The 14,311-nt window shown below is 37.1% G+C and overlaps 1 protein-coding gene across 1 annotated transcript; it reads right to left on the reverse strand.

Moving 5' to 3' along the window:
• Positions 1 to 645: 645 nt before the first annotated feature.
• On the reverse strand, positions 646 to 13,170 carry LOC21389972 (clathrin heavy chain 1). Its single transcript, XM_024167276.1, has 30 exons — positions 12,826 to 13,170; positions 12,196 to 12,400; positions 11,360 to 11,448; positions 11,171 to 11,249; positions 10,877 to 11,004; positions 10,428 to 10,526; positions 10,164 to 10,272; positions 9,616 to 9,695; positions 9,297 to 9,524; positions 9,144 to 9,209; positions 8,497 to 8,613; positions 7,838 to 8,035; positions 7,604 to 7,720; positions 7,438 to 7,497; positions 6,342 to 6,428; positions 5,966 to 6,049; positions 5,750 to 5,884; positions 5,574 to 5,636; positions 5,395 to 5,499; positions 5,190 to 5,302; positions 4,819 to 5,071; positions 4,537 to 4,673; positions 4,178 to 4,456; positions 3,090 to 4,092; positions 2,420 to 2,905; positions 2,132 to 2,302; positions 1,867 to 2,052; positions 1,658 to 1,780; positions 1,330 to 1,440; positions 646 to 1,177 (listed from the first exon to the last, which is right to left on the reverse strand). The coding sequence occupies exons 1-30, from the start codon at positions 12,868 to 12,870 to the stop codon at positions 1,028 to 1,030; spliced, it is 5,106 nt and encodes a 1,701-aa protein (XP_024023044.1). The 5' UTR covers positions 12,871 to 13,170; the 3' UTR covers positions 646 to 1,027.
• Positions 13,171 to 14,311: the final 1,141 nt, after the last annotated feature.

The following is a 14,311-nucleotide window of genomic DNA, read 5'->3' on the forward strand; positions in this document are numbered from 1 at the left end:
ACAAGGAATATGATACTCAAATTCATGCCTTATTGCAATAGTCACGTGCGTGGCACGTGCTTTTTTTTTTTTTTTTTTTACTAGTAATTTCTTCATGTTTCTATTTCTTTTGACTTACTGTCGTTTTCCGTTTCTGCGTTTTCAGGTATTTTCGTTCCCCTACTGTCGTCGTTAAATGTTCGTATTCTTTGAAAAACATGTCGTTTTGACCTTTTTTACGTGTCCATGACCTTTTTTTCTTTGTCCACTTTTCCTTTTATGCTAATTTTTATCTATTCCATTTTCATTCCATTATAGTTTTCGCTCTGCGCGTTTAAATAGTCGTTACGAAGTAGTATTAAACTGTTGTCCTCCACTTGCGCTTTAAAATTTATTGTCGTTTTTGTGTTTGACATTTATCCCTTTTTTAAGTCGATTCCCAAGAAATTAAATCGTATTTGCAAACTACTTTCAGAAGAAAAAAGAAAAAAGGATGAAGATACACGCAAGTAGGACGAGGGAGATCCAAAAAACACAGAAAGCTAAGTAAACTAATGTCACTAAGTGATGAGTTAAACAATTCAACCAAAACAGTAGAGGAGAACAAAAATAATATTTTTAAAAAAAGTACAAAAAAAAAAAAAGAAGAAACTTTTGGGTAATAGGTATAGAAAGCAATCATGCAGTGTGTAAATTATATGAACTGTGGAGGCAAACCACAACAATGCAATCAGCATGTTGTGTTTCAAATTATACTCCGATAGTTCTGAAAAGAGGATAAAATAGTACAGTGGAGAAAATCCCAAAGCTAGCTCTCACCAGCAGCCAAAAAAAAAAATGCCTCTCCTACCAAAAGAATATTACATAACATATCAACACACCCCTATGGCAAACAAAAAAGAATTATTGGACTGCACCTTTCAACCCATGGAAATAAAGAACAACAGAAATGGCACAAAATTAAATTAGAAGTATCTCCTAGGTTGCTCTAACACCTAGAAACAAGGCTTCAAAGTGGATCTGCAAAATGAATATCCTGCCACATATCTCAGTAGCTGCTACCCATTGGTGGCATGCCAAAGGGTGGCATTGGTGGCATCCCCATTCCGCCCATAGGAGGCGGTGGTGCAAAACCTCCACCCATTCCCGGCATTGGTGGCGCAGGCAAAGCAAGAGGTAATAACTGAGCATACATGTTCTGCAGCAGTGGATAACATTTTAGGAAAAGAACACACAAGCAGCAAATAAGTATCGACATTAATACTACACCCGTGAACACATATATACTGGATGCAAAAGAGGTGGTTTCTGTAAGAAAATCGAAGCAACAAATTGATTCGAAGTGTTTACCTGCTGTGCAATGACGTCCTTCTCTTCCTTTTCTTTAGCCTTAACCTCAATCTGAGCTTCAATTTTGTCCTTCACAAGTTCATCAACTTTGCCTGTGTATTCACGGATAAACTGCAAAAACAAGCAGAAAGATTAAGTAAACACATATTTTACAGTTTTATTATGATACGTCCATGATTCATCTAGATACCCTCAAAACACTAAAGCTCCACAAAAATCAGACACGTAACATTTTAACATTAAACGCACGAAAGATGGCTTCTATTTTGAAAAGTGTGAATGACTAAAACTAACGGGAGATAAAAACAACAAAACGCCCATTTGTTACCTGTAACAGATACGGAAAAGCAAAGTCAATCATGTTGTTCATCCAGGCAAGCTCAAGGGCAACATCCACCCGAATCAAGTCATAGCAAACAAAGAGACATGATGCAAAGCACTCCTTCTTTCCCTGTAATCAAATTGAGATACATTAATTAAGGTAATCCAATAAATTATTTGTCATTTAGCAAAATAAAATCAAACTGAATTGAGTACCTGCTCAATGAAATAAACAAGCAATTCCTCAGCAAGTTCACGATCACCGGACTGTGAGGCTGTCTCCATAGCATCTTTGTAAAGGTTGTCCTTCTTTGATAATGCAATAGACTGCTTCCATCGGCCAGCCTTTTTGTATATATAAGCAGCAACACGTCTCATTTCAAGAAGTTCATGTTTCTCGATCTGCACAGAAACACAACAATGAGACTCATGCAATTGATGCATTAGCATGGAACCATTGACTAAAAGAATTATTGCTAACCTTCTGGGCAAGGCCTATTTGGTCGAAGTTATCATGCATATCAATTGATTCACGCAGCCTATCATAGTCTTCCTCCTCAACATATATCTCATTCAAAGCCTCATTTACAGCTGACACATTGTTGCTCTGAACTGCAACCATGTATGGCTTCACAAGGCGCAGATGCCCAGCCTGATTTTGTTTAAAGGAAGAAGAAGAGGAAAGAATTTAGTCTTACAGGTGTAGAGATATGCAATACAAGCCGTTATAAATTTCCAAACAGATAATATGCCAACAACAATAAATTACCTTCCGCATAATGTCAACAACACGGGTATGGTCCACACGAAGTGCAAGCACATTGAGAAGATCATTAATAAGGTCTGGATGTTCTTGCAAGTAGAAGTGCACAGCCTTATAATACAGCTCCACATTTGCAACTTTGACTGCCACATCTTTGAACTGCATGTGATCCCATGCTTCAGGAGAATGATTCATGATGGTAGTGGCAGCATTGTCAAACTCGTCATATTGGATGTACAAATAGGTAAGCTCCTTCCAGTGTTGTTGTTCATCACAAGCTCGTATAAGCTTGGGAATATTGAGACGAGTTGAGAACAATTTGATATGCTCCATAAGCTTCTCCGGACGATATCTAGCATACAGAACTCCCAACTCTGTAAAGATGCCCATATGTGCACGTTCCAACCCTAGACCACTCTCCATGAGAGATATAAGCTCATTGAAGCATCCCCTGTTCTGGTAATATTCACTGACCTCTTCCAAGTCATCAACCTGCATAAGCCAAATAACAACTCACATAAGCAAAAATGCTTGCAGGCTTTTATAACAAGAGAAAACTTGCAAGAGTATGCTTTGGTGTATCATACAAGCAACATAACTCCAGAAGATCCATGAAAAGGTCGGTGTTATTAGACTTTAAAATGCCAAGAGGAATTGCACAGATGCAAAATTTTACCTGAACAATGATGTTGAGCCCACAAATCTGAGCTAAGCGGAACTCCTCTGCATCAACACAAGCAAAGCAGACTTCCTTCCATGTCTTAGCACTGTTGGCTTTCCTTGCAGCATCAACAGCACCTTGGAACTGTTTTAACTTCACAAGTGTGCTGGCCAACTTGGCCCAGTTAGATATAAAGGCAAATATTATTTTTGCTGCCTCATATAGGGCTTCATCATACAAGCGATCACCCACATTCTGGAGATTAGCTACGTTTGGCATAAGAATGAACTCTTCAATGTCGGCCAGCCTATCAATCTTTGCATATGCATAAATAAGCTCACTGTCCACCTTTGGCTCTTTTGCCTTCTGCCTAACCATCAGAAGGTACCTCACCAAGTCATGGTAGACATTAGCATCCTCAGCAGCACGAATAACATCCAGGAATTGAGTAGCATCATCAGCACGAATAAATGACTCAATCGCATCGCTCACTAGTCCTTCCCTGAGTTGAGCCTTTGCCACCTGGCTCCAAACAGCATCTTCTTCAACACGGAATGCAAACTCCACAGCTCGTTCAACGCTTCGAATGTTGTCCAACAAGACATTGACAGCCTGAACATTCAAGTTAAACTTCTTGAAAATTGCAAATGCTTCTTCATACAGTTGAGCTTCCACAGCTACTTCTCCAACTGCAGGTCCATCAAAATTATCCAGTCTATTGATATAATCCATAACTCTAGATGGATCTGCCTTAATGGCTGTCAATATAAGCAAGTTTTGCAGATTGAAGTTCCCACTGAAAGCAGAGTTCTGAAGCACAATCTTCTCAAGAAGCTCAATTAATTCATGGGGCAAGTCAGCAGTCATGAAAGCCTTAACAGCTGCAGAAACTTGCTCGGGGCTCTTGCTTTCAGGCAAAGCTGTAGACACAACTTGATCAATAAGCTGTCTTCTATAGCCATTCTCAGGGTTAAGAACTTTCTCCCACAAATCGCCATCCATCCTTTCAACCACGTATCTGTAAACGAGAAAGTAATTAGTATGTCCAAAAAATGATGGCATAGATGGAAAATATAAAAATGAATACTAATTACACCACAAACCTTGCTTGCAATTTGAACAATGAATTTTTATTTGTCACATTGATGAGTTCTTCATCACACTGTCCTCTCCGGTAAGCAACAACAGCCAAGGTAGGATCACGTTTCTCACAATATTTACCCACAACACGAGAATCATAGTATGGGTTGGTGGTAAGGAAGTGCTCTGGGTTGTTGTTGCTATCAATAATGATTTTCCCTAGAGCATTATGGACATGTACATCTTGGCTTCCCTCACTCACAAGATGCTCCAGGAACTGTGTGAGCAAGCGAAGTCGATTCCTAAAATAAGATAACAAAACATGAGAAATTTTTATGAAGCAATGGGAATAATAAACACAATGGAAGGAGAGGAATGTCACCTTTTCTCACATTCTTCCACAAGGGGCTCTACCGGAAGCAATGAACGGACAGAGAGAATCAAACCTTTGATAAAATCTTCAGGACACTCATCATCTAGCAGCTGCCCCACAACTAAAGGTGCATTTCCAGGGTTCACCTATGAGATGGCAGCAAAGTCTCGTATCAATGAGCAATACATTTGTCAAACATATGGTACTTTTTTTTCTTTTTTCTTTTTTTTTCTTTTTTTTTTTTTTTGTAACATTGTACTTGAAAGTGTTAAATGTGGCAGAAAAGAATACCTTTTGAACATAACCTTCAATGTAGCGAAGCATGTTGTTTGAGTACAAGTAATGTGTGAGATCTGGAACAAATCCAAAGCGATCGCAGACATTGATCAGTGGACGCGCATCTGGGAGCTTAGCTTCCATCAAAAAGTTCTTTGTTTTCTCAGGGTCATAGAAATTCGATTCCCTTGTAACACGTTCAACCTCTTTGATTTGACCAGTTCTAGCAGCCGCTTCAATGTACTTGAAGTGGATATCAGGATCCTCACTGTCACATATTGACAAAGATTTAAGAAAAAAGAAAAACAAAATGAATACTTGGACAGGAACAGCTAGGAAATACCACCTAAGAAAACAAATAAGTTCTCCTTGAATGAAAAGATTACCTTGAGCTCAAATACGATCCTAAGAAAAAGTACAGGCCTTCATAAGACTTAAACTGCTCAAAAATCTTTATGCACGCATCAATACCCAACTGCTCACAATATTCCTTAGCAACCTGCACAAGAAAAGAAATAGAAAGTTCAGTCACTGCTACAAAATAATAGTTTTCACCAAGACAAAAGACCAAAAATTAATAAAACAACAAACCTGCACAATTATCTGAAGGTTGCCTCTTAAATTGACCAATAAAAGGTCCTTCATGCACTCCAATGCCCATTCTCGTGAAAGAGTTCCGAAAAATTCTACAAGGGACTGTAAAAACCCAACAGTTACTAAGAAATATTACAACATCCTCTATCAAGAGAGATAAACAAGAGTGCACTTACTTGTGGCTCAATTGCATGTGTATTCACAATAACTCGTTTAATATCTGGCAACTCCGTGTAATGCTGCACCCAATGTGAAATGTTTTTCAGTGGATGCCAATTTTAACTTAATAAATTGAGACCAAAAAAAAAAATTACAATCATAGTTGAAAAAGGATTTTAAGAAGACATATTACTTGCAGTGCTCGCACGTAAAGACCAGCTTTTTCACAAAGTTGGGCAATTCGAGGGCGATCATAGTGGCTGAACATTCCATTCGCTAAAATTGCATCAGCTACATTTGGAAAAGTTACCAAATTGATTTCAAGAACCTGTGTAGATGAAAAATGTCAGACAGCAAAAAATAGGCAGCAATGTAGAGAGAGCTTGTAATCTCAAAGAACAATAGGCACCTTTGTTTGCAGGAAACCATGTTCTGGTAGATTTGGCTTCAAGACATCCAATAGAAAGGCTGTTGCCTCGCGGATCAAGTTCCTCTGGGGTGCACAGAAATACAAATAAAAAGTATGATCTGAAATGCTTTACAATTTTGTAATGCCAACAATTGCATAACAAAGATATAATAAAATAATAACAAAAAAAAGGATTTTTAACAGATCGGTATATATCCAATGCCTAATAATGCATTCCTTAAGGATAGCAACTAAACGCACCAACCCAGAACGTAACCTGGAGATGAAACTAGATGTCCCCAAAAGAGGAGAAAAAGGAAGCTCGCCGACCGTGAAACAAAATGTTACGATTTCACAAGAGTAAATGGCAACAAACCTGAAGAAATAGATCTGTTATGGTGTTGTAATCAACCGGGCAACCTCCCTCCATTTGAGACATCATTAATGCAAAATTAACAGCACCCTGCATCCCCAAACACAGATAAGTCATTCAGAATTTTTAGTCTACACTTGAGAATAAAAGTTTTTATCATACAACAACAACAAGCTTTAATCTCAACTTAATTGGGGTCGGCTATATGAATTTCACTTTTCCACACGGCTCTGTTCAAAATCTTTCCTGAAGGCCTAGATCTAGAATGTCTTTCCTAATGACTTCGGTTCACGTAATTCTTAGTCTACCCCTCCCTCTCCTAGTATTAGGTATAAGAATGTCCTCCCAAGCACAGACGGGTGCTTCTAGCGGTCTACGTTGGACATGCCCGAACCACCTCAAGCGGCCTTCACGCACCTTATCTTCTATTGGTGCTACACCTACTTTACTACGAATAACTTCATTCCTTATGCGATCCATTCTCGTATGGCCACTCATCCATCTTAACATACGCATTTCTGCCACACTCATCTTAGATATATGTTCTCTTAATGGCCTAACATTCACTACCATATAACATAGCTAGGCAGATTACAGTCCTATAGAACTTTCCTTTCAACTTAATAGGCATCTTGCCGTCACATAAAACTCCCGTAGCATTCTTCCACTTAACCCACCCTGCCTTAATCCTATGTTGAATATCCTCTTCTATATCTCCTTCATACTGCACTATAGACCCAAGGTACCTAAACTTCCTAGAAGCCCCAATCTCCACACCATCTAAAGAAATTCCATCACTCTGATTACTTGAGTTACTAAACCTACAATGCATGTATTCAGTTTTATCATATATTTAAAAAAAAAAAAAAAAAATCTTTTCGCCTCTAAAAAAATTTTCTTTGCCCTCTCTCTTTCTCTCTTTTTAATAGTTTTCTTGGTGGATGAGGGGGTTGGAGAAAATTTGGGAACGCAAGAAGCCAAAAAACCCAGATAAAATTACTTGAAATTTAGCTCCACCTGTAACTTTTCTACTATTGTGCAGTTTGAATATGCCTTAAATTTCGTCAGCTTGAATATACTTGCATTATTCTATGCATACCTGAGGATCTGTACGAAGAATTGTTTGCAAAAGGAACAGATAGTCCGGCGTGTATCCAACCTATAACAAAACAGAGGAAAATAAGATTGATCCCATTATGTAGCTTTACCTCGAATCATTATGCCAAATATAATTTAGAGATTGATAAATAATACATATATGTCACCTGCTTCGAGTAGATTAGAATTTTGTCAAACTCCCTTCGTTCAGCAAAAGCTGCTACGACTTTTGGAGTTGCTCTGGCTTTGATATATATTTTCAAAGCAAGGTCATTGTCAACAGTCTACAATAAAAACATGATTCACCAATAAGCATACACATAAGAGGTGACATATTGAAGTCAAGGACTAAGGCATTGTTAAGGGAAGAAACAAATACAGAAATTTAATTTCAGACAAACCTTCACAAGATCTCCTAGTTCCTCACTGCATTCCAGTTTGTCTTCTGCCAACCAATTTTCTAACAAATTCTTCTTGTTCTGGTTCACTACAAGACGCGATAGCTCCAAGGACTCAAAAGCATTCAGTTTTCCTCTTGTCAAGAGTGTCCCAAAGTACTGCAGCAGAGGCGGTGTTTGCCCAGTTTGCACAGGAACACTCTGCACCAAAAAGACCACAAAAATTACAAAGGTCGATCAAGAAAATTCAATATTCTCAAAAGCAATGTTCACCTCGAGAAGGGAGCAGGAATCTGTATCTCGTTACAGCCAAGGAATATCCAGTTCAACTTATTAGTCAATTATCCAGTGTTTTATCTCAATTAGGTCTATTCAGGAATTCTAGCTTTCTTGAAAACTTGATACTGAAATAACCATTGCAAATTTTGTCTCCTCTCTCTAAACAAGCATCTCATCCAACATAAGACCATTCAAAATAAATCAGAGATAGCCATATCATCCCATTTTAGTAAACTGGCCACCAAAGGGAACGTCCTCTACTTATCTCCGACAGAGTTTTGGTCAACACAAGCATCTTTCATAGTCGGCACAAAATTGAAAAGAAATTTCCGTATACAGAACAAATTTTATCAGAAATGTAGCATTGGAAGCAAAATAAAAACCTGAAATTTGGCAACGGTATCAGGGGTACGGAGGATTCCTTGTGGTGACTCAGCAGCAAGCTCAGCAGCTTCTTTATACTTTGTCTGAGCAAACAGTTCTTGGAATCGTTGGACAACCTATAAGGATCAACACAGCATAACAAGTTCTTAGTATTCAACAAAAGTATGTAGTAACTAGTGATATCTACTCAACTTGTGACAAACGTATCCAGTCATAATCAGTAAGAAATACGTAAGGGGTATGGGGTATGCTAACACACAAACCTTGGTGTCCTAATTCATGCAATCTCATATTCTATTAAGAAAGTAGTGAAACAAAAAAGTATATAACACAAGCAACAGCAGCAGAGGTACAGCTGCTTCAATGGACGTGCCTGCCAGGTCACTAAGTTACTAACAAGTGCAAAAGAATTAGCATAGTTGTGTCATTCAATAAATTATTTTCCTAACATATCCTACATTTCAGCCAAAAACACATGGCTTAATGGCTGTAAAAATGGCAACCAGAATTTCTTAAGGTGTTTACAACATTAGCACAAATAAAATTATAATTCCATTACCACTTATAGTTATAAATAAATCTCTACCAAAGACTATTTGTTCTTAAGAATCTAATATATTTGATAGAGAAAAAAAAAAAACCTTACCAGATTCTCAGCACCAGGAAGGTTTCCTCTTTTGGCAAGATTGACAGCAAGCTCCAAATTGTTCAACTGCAAGAAATTGCTAGATAATATTTATAAACAATAATTTGAATCTTTTCTAATATCAATAAAGAATAGGCAATTTGTGAAACGTACCTGACCACTGACAAAAGGGACGATTGTTTGTTCATTAACTGTAGCCAATAACACCTGACCCCTCCTATTGATTGCATAAAAGCCTCCAAGAGATGAAGCCTCCGCTGTCAAAAAGATTGGATCTGGACTAATTCTATTTCTGTAAACTGCAGTAGCCGTCTCCAAATCATAAACAAATAGCAGTCCAAGCTTGGTGATTACATAAATCAAACTGTACTTGTGCGAGATCTGCAATTTAAAAAACCAATGATTAATATGGATACTGTAGAATCTGCAGTGTAAATTAGTAGAACAGATTACAAATATTAAATCTTATTACCTGCATCGCAACAGGAAAATCATCAGCAAAATCTGGAGGAAAGAAAAGATCTGCTTGTTTCTTCGTAAAAGACGGCTTTCCTGCAAATAAATTCGCAGAGTAAAAAATAGATAATAATCATTCATCAAACAGCATGAACGTAAGTGAAACGATTGACAAGAAGATGATCTTGGTGATAGTCTGAAATCTGATTCATAAAATGGAAATTGCTTAACTCCATCATCGCAAAACTTTTCAACCCATTTCCGACTTGCTTCAAATCATTTGAACTCATAAGTAACAAAAAAGGTCATGAACAACATTTTCAGATTTTTAAAGCTTTCCAATGGTTCAGTTAAAATGCTCTATCTATCCAAACCACAGTAAAAACATTTAACCCTACATAAATTCTTGACAAATTTGAAGATCATGTTCTCACATTAATTTAACCTGGATTATTGTACTGGAAACAAGTAGCAAACCAAAATCTTATAATGAAATAGTTTCAAGATTCCTCAAATAAAACTGCACTACTAGAGAGAGGAATCAATCGGATATATCAGGTTAACCTGGTTGTGCACCAAGCTCGATGATATGTAGCTTTGATGTAATCTGCCCAGCATTAAGAGTCTTTGTTGCAAAGGAAATAAGAGTAGAAGGATTCTCATTTCCTGGAACCTGTTTGCAGCCCAAAAAAAAAAAAGGTTAACCAAACAATTAAGTGACAAATACAAAGCGTATTTCATGTTAAGTGAGTGTGTGCGTGTGAGAAAGAGGAGGAGATGGGGCAGGGTAAAAAAGAGAAGGAATGTTAGATAAGTAAACTTGCACACTTTGAATTGGGCAAACGCAGCAGCATGTGCTTCCAGAGCTTGACTACGCTGTTGATCTACCGAGAAGAGTTGCATATTCCCTTTCACCAATTGTGGCCGCTGCAAACAGGTAAAAACAAAAAGAATATTAAGAGCAAGAATCATAACAACTATACTGCATTTCAGAGGATTTCAAGTGACTCGCACCACGGCAGGAGCACATGCAGAAGAGCATACAATAAGGTATGGAAGCATTTCAGAGGCAAATAAAACTAAACAAGGGCCAGTTAGATTTGAGCTCTTTGGCTAGCAAGATGGGTTAAAACAAGTCCTTCCGTTGAAGTGAGATGGAGTATATGCAACATTAACAACTACATTTATATATTGGCCAAAACTCTATGATTAGTCTACGCATAAGAGTGCATATGAGTAAAGATCTTCAGACTAGTGTTGAAGCAATAAGAACACACCTCAGGCGCACCAGGAGCAATTCCAATCAAAACCAACCACTTCTCAGAAGGATCACACCGATAGTTTATTATTTGATTGTTCGCCAGATTAGCAGTTCTTTCAAACATCTTCACAGGTTCACTCTCACCTACAAGGGAGATGAGTGCATATAGTCACCAACAATATAATAAAACGAGAAGACAACAGCATCACATTTAAGAAAAAAAAGTTCAAAAAAAAAGCAAAAGAAAAGAATTTTACAATTAGCGCAAAGAAATATGAACTTGAATCAATTTTTTATCAGGGAACACTACCTTCAATTGACCAATGATATACTGAGGTCTGGGTGACCAGACCCAACAGCTTTGGGGTAATCCATTTCCAAAACACCACCTACAAAAGCAAGTGGAGGACATGTTAAACCAAATAACTTTAGTATGATGAAGTTTAATACCCAATCCTGATCACATCTCAGAAAGATGCTATAGAAAGGAACTTCTCACCTGCTCAGGCATTAGATGTGATTTCAATTTTGTTTTCAACTCAATGTTAAAGATTTGTAGGTGATCCTGATTAGTCCCCTGGACTTGAGCTATAAAGAACATAAGAGGACATTAACCCATGAAGAAGAAAATAAAAAATAATAATAATAAAGCTAAGAAACAACAGCAAATAAAATTCAAAACATAACCCTATCGAATAAAAGCATTGCACACGCATTTAGAACTTTAAAAGTATGCAGGTAAGCCTGTAATCAAACTACATAACAGATTTCATAGCCACCCTATATATATATATATATATATAGAACAACTGGGATTTGGGACTAAGCAAATTCGTCCTTTATGAGCAATAGCAATCACAAATAACATAAACGTTGTTAGGGAAGCATTCACATCATTGCTAACACCATTTATCACCAGTCTAGTACTGTTACGATCAAATAATAAGAAGGAAACGGTAGCATTTCAGCCATCAGAAGCGACGTCCATTATGTCATTAACAGCAATCGAAATATTAGAAACCCAAAAAATTGTTGTACGAGCTAAATCATCAGGAGACGCAATCGAAATATTCAAAACCAATCCAAAGGGTGGACTAACAGGTAAGCAAAGACAACATCCATGTATAAACTATGATGAATTAACTATGAAAAACTTGACAGGAATGCAATATTGAATAACCCATGAGACAATAAGATTGCTTAAGTACAAGTAATTACTGGAAAATACACTCGTGACGCATTGGATATAAAGAGAGAATATATACAACCAAATACCAAATATAGCAACCAAAACACTAATTATTTTCAAATTCCATATATATAATCATAACTCACCTTTCAGTGCAAGAACTTTTGAATTCGGATTCATTAGTGCAGAGTCCGCAGTAATAGGCCTCCTCAAAGGTTGATTTGGCAAATTCATATCAACAATAACAATACTATTCTGAGGCGCCGTTTCCCGCACGCATATGTATTTATCCGATTCCATCGTGACATGCGTAAATGTGATGAATTGTGGACTAATCCCAATGCTCGGAAGCTGCAAGCACATCAGATCACAAAAAGTAAATTCCGATCGTCAATTTCTAATTTTGGGGTAAGAACTATCATAACCATACTAATTAACAGAAAAGTGCAATTGCAATTATATCCGATATAACATGAATTAACTCGACAGATCTGACGGGAACCCCAAGGAAAACAGATCATCAGATCTGAATAAATTTCGACACAACTAAGCACTAGAAGCACATTTCAAATAAGAAATCGAGCTAAGCTACGATAAAGTGTAAAAGAAAAAACCGAATCTGAAGGTGAAAAGAATCAGCAAGCCTTTGCAATTATCAAAACCCAGATTTTTTCAGCTCAGAAACCATTACAAATCCAAAATTGAGCTTTTTCCACAATCACATCAAACGGAATCAGAAAGGTGGGAAATGAAATAGAAATCGAGAGAGAACTCACCGTTAGGGCCTCCCTCATGGCGATTGGAGCGCTAGCCGCCGCCATGGTTGCTCGGATCTAGAGGTGAGATCGAACCGCGAATTCGCGCGACAGAAAAAGCCGAAAGGGCTACGGAGAGCGTTTCGAACCCTCGCGAGGGATCCGAATCGCTTCGAGATCTGGAGCAGCGAAGGAAATCTCTGCAACTTCTATGAGTTAGGGAGGAGAGAGAAAGAGATCTACAGACGAAACAGAGAGAGAGAGAGAGAAAAAGGAGAAAGAATGATGGACGAAGAATGATGGTTCCGATATTTATAGTCGGAAAGGGAAAGGAAATGGAATTTCCAGTGAAACGACGAGAGAAGCAGAGATCTTATATTAAGGCACTACGAAAAACAAATTATTATTTATTTATTTATATTTATATTATCAAAAATGAAAAATCCACAGAGCATTTGATAGCCTTGGGCCGGGTTTGTGGGTCTGTTTGACCCGAACCGTATAACCGGATGGTTTTGCTTGGCTGGTAAGCAGTTTTACCACTTTCTGTTAACATTTCTTTATCGGGTTCGTTATTTTTTTTTAAATGATTTGCTCGTAGTTTTTTAAGGGGGAATTCTTTAACTTAGGTTGTTAGATGTATGCAAATATAAAATTTCATTCGAAAAGCCAGAACAAAAAAAAAATCATTCGGACAAAGTGATTTAAAAATTTAAATCATGGTTTTTGACGTTGTGGAATTTATAGTTGTCAATTACCAAATCAAATATTAACAATTGTTTGGTGATATAGCTTAGTTGTAGAGTAAATTATCCATTTCTATGTTTGTTAATTTACATATAAATAGTCAAGTTAAAGGAATTGCAAAATAACAAAGTAGATGAGTATATTTCTCTAAAAATAGAATTACATTCTATGGGAAATTTTATGGTGCATCTCCCATTTATGACTTACTGATGGAGCCAGTATTTTTGACAGGAAGCCATAAAGGTTTTGTTGATTTTTTTTTTCCTTTTTGCGGAAAGATCTTCAAAAGCTTATTATCTTTGACTTTGATTAAATGAATGGAAATGACGGAGCATGTTTTATTTGAGTAAATTCATAAACTTTTTTAGGTTTTTTAGTAGGAAATTTCATTGTAAGGTGAGCCAAATTACCCTACTGGTAGGGTGTGATCTAGGTTTATATCACATCTCAGTTTGGTCTATATAGTCTCTCTCACAGTGTATTGCAACATAAACACACTAAGGGTGTGTTCACTTTACCAATCAAAATTTTTACAATTTGAGTTAAAGTTATGATTGGAGTTAGAATCATGATTGGAATTGTGATTGGAATTGGAGTTAGTGTTTAGGAGTGCATTGGAGTCTCAAGTTTGACTCACAATTCGAGCTGTGATGTGTTCATTTCACAGATTCATAATTCCAACTACCATCTCAATTCTCTTTTATTTTAAATGATATGAATGAAAAAAAAAAAAAAAAACTTCTACCGTTAAATTGAAGAG

This window comes from Morus notabilis, unplaced genomic scaffold (assembly GCF_000414095.1).
Source record: "Morus notabilis unplaced genomic scaffold, ASM41409v2 Scaffold980, whole genome shotgun sequence".
NCBI classification, from domain to species: domain Eukaryota; kingdom Viridiplantae; phylum Streptophyta; class Magnoliopsida; order Rosales; family Moraceae; genus Morus; species Morus notabilis.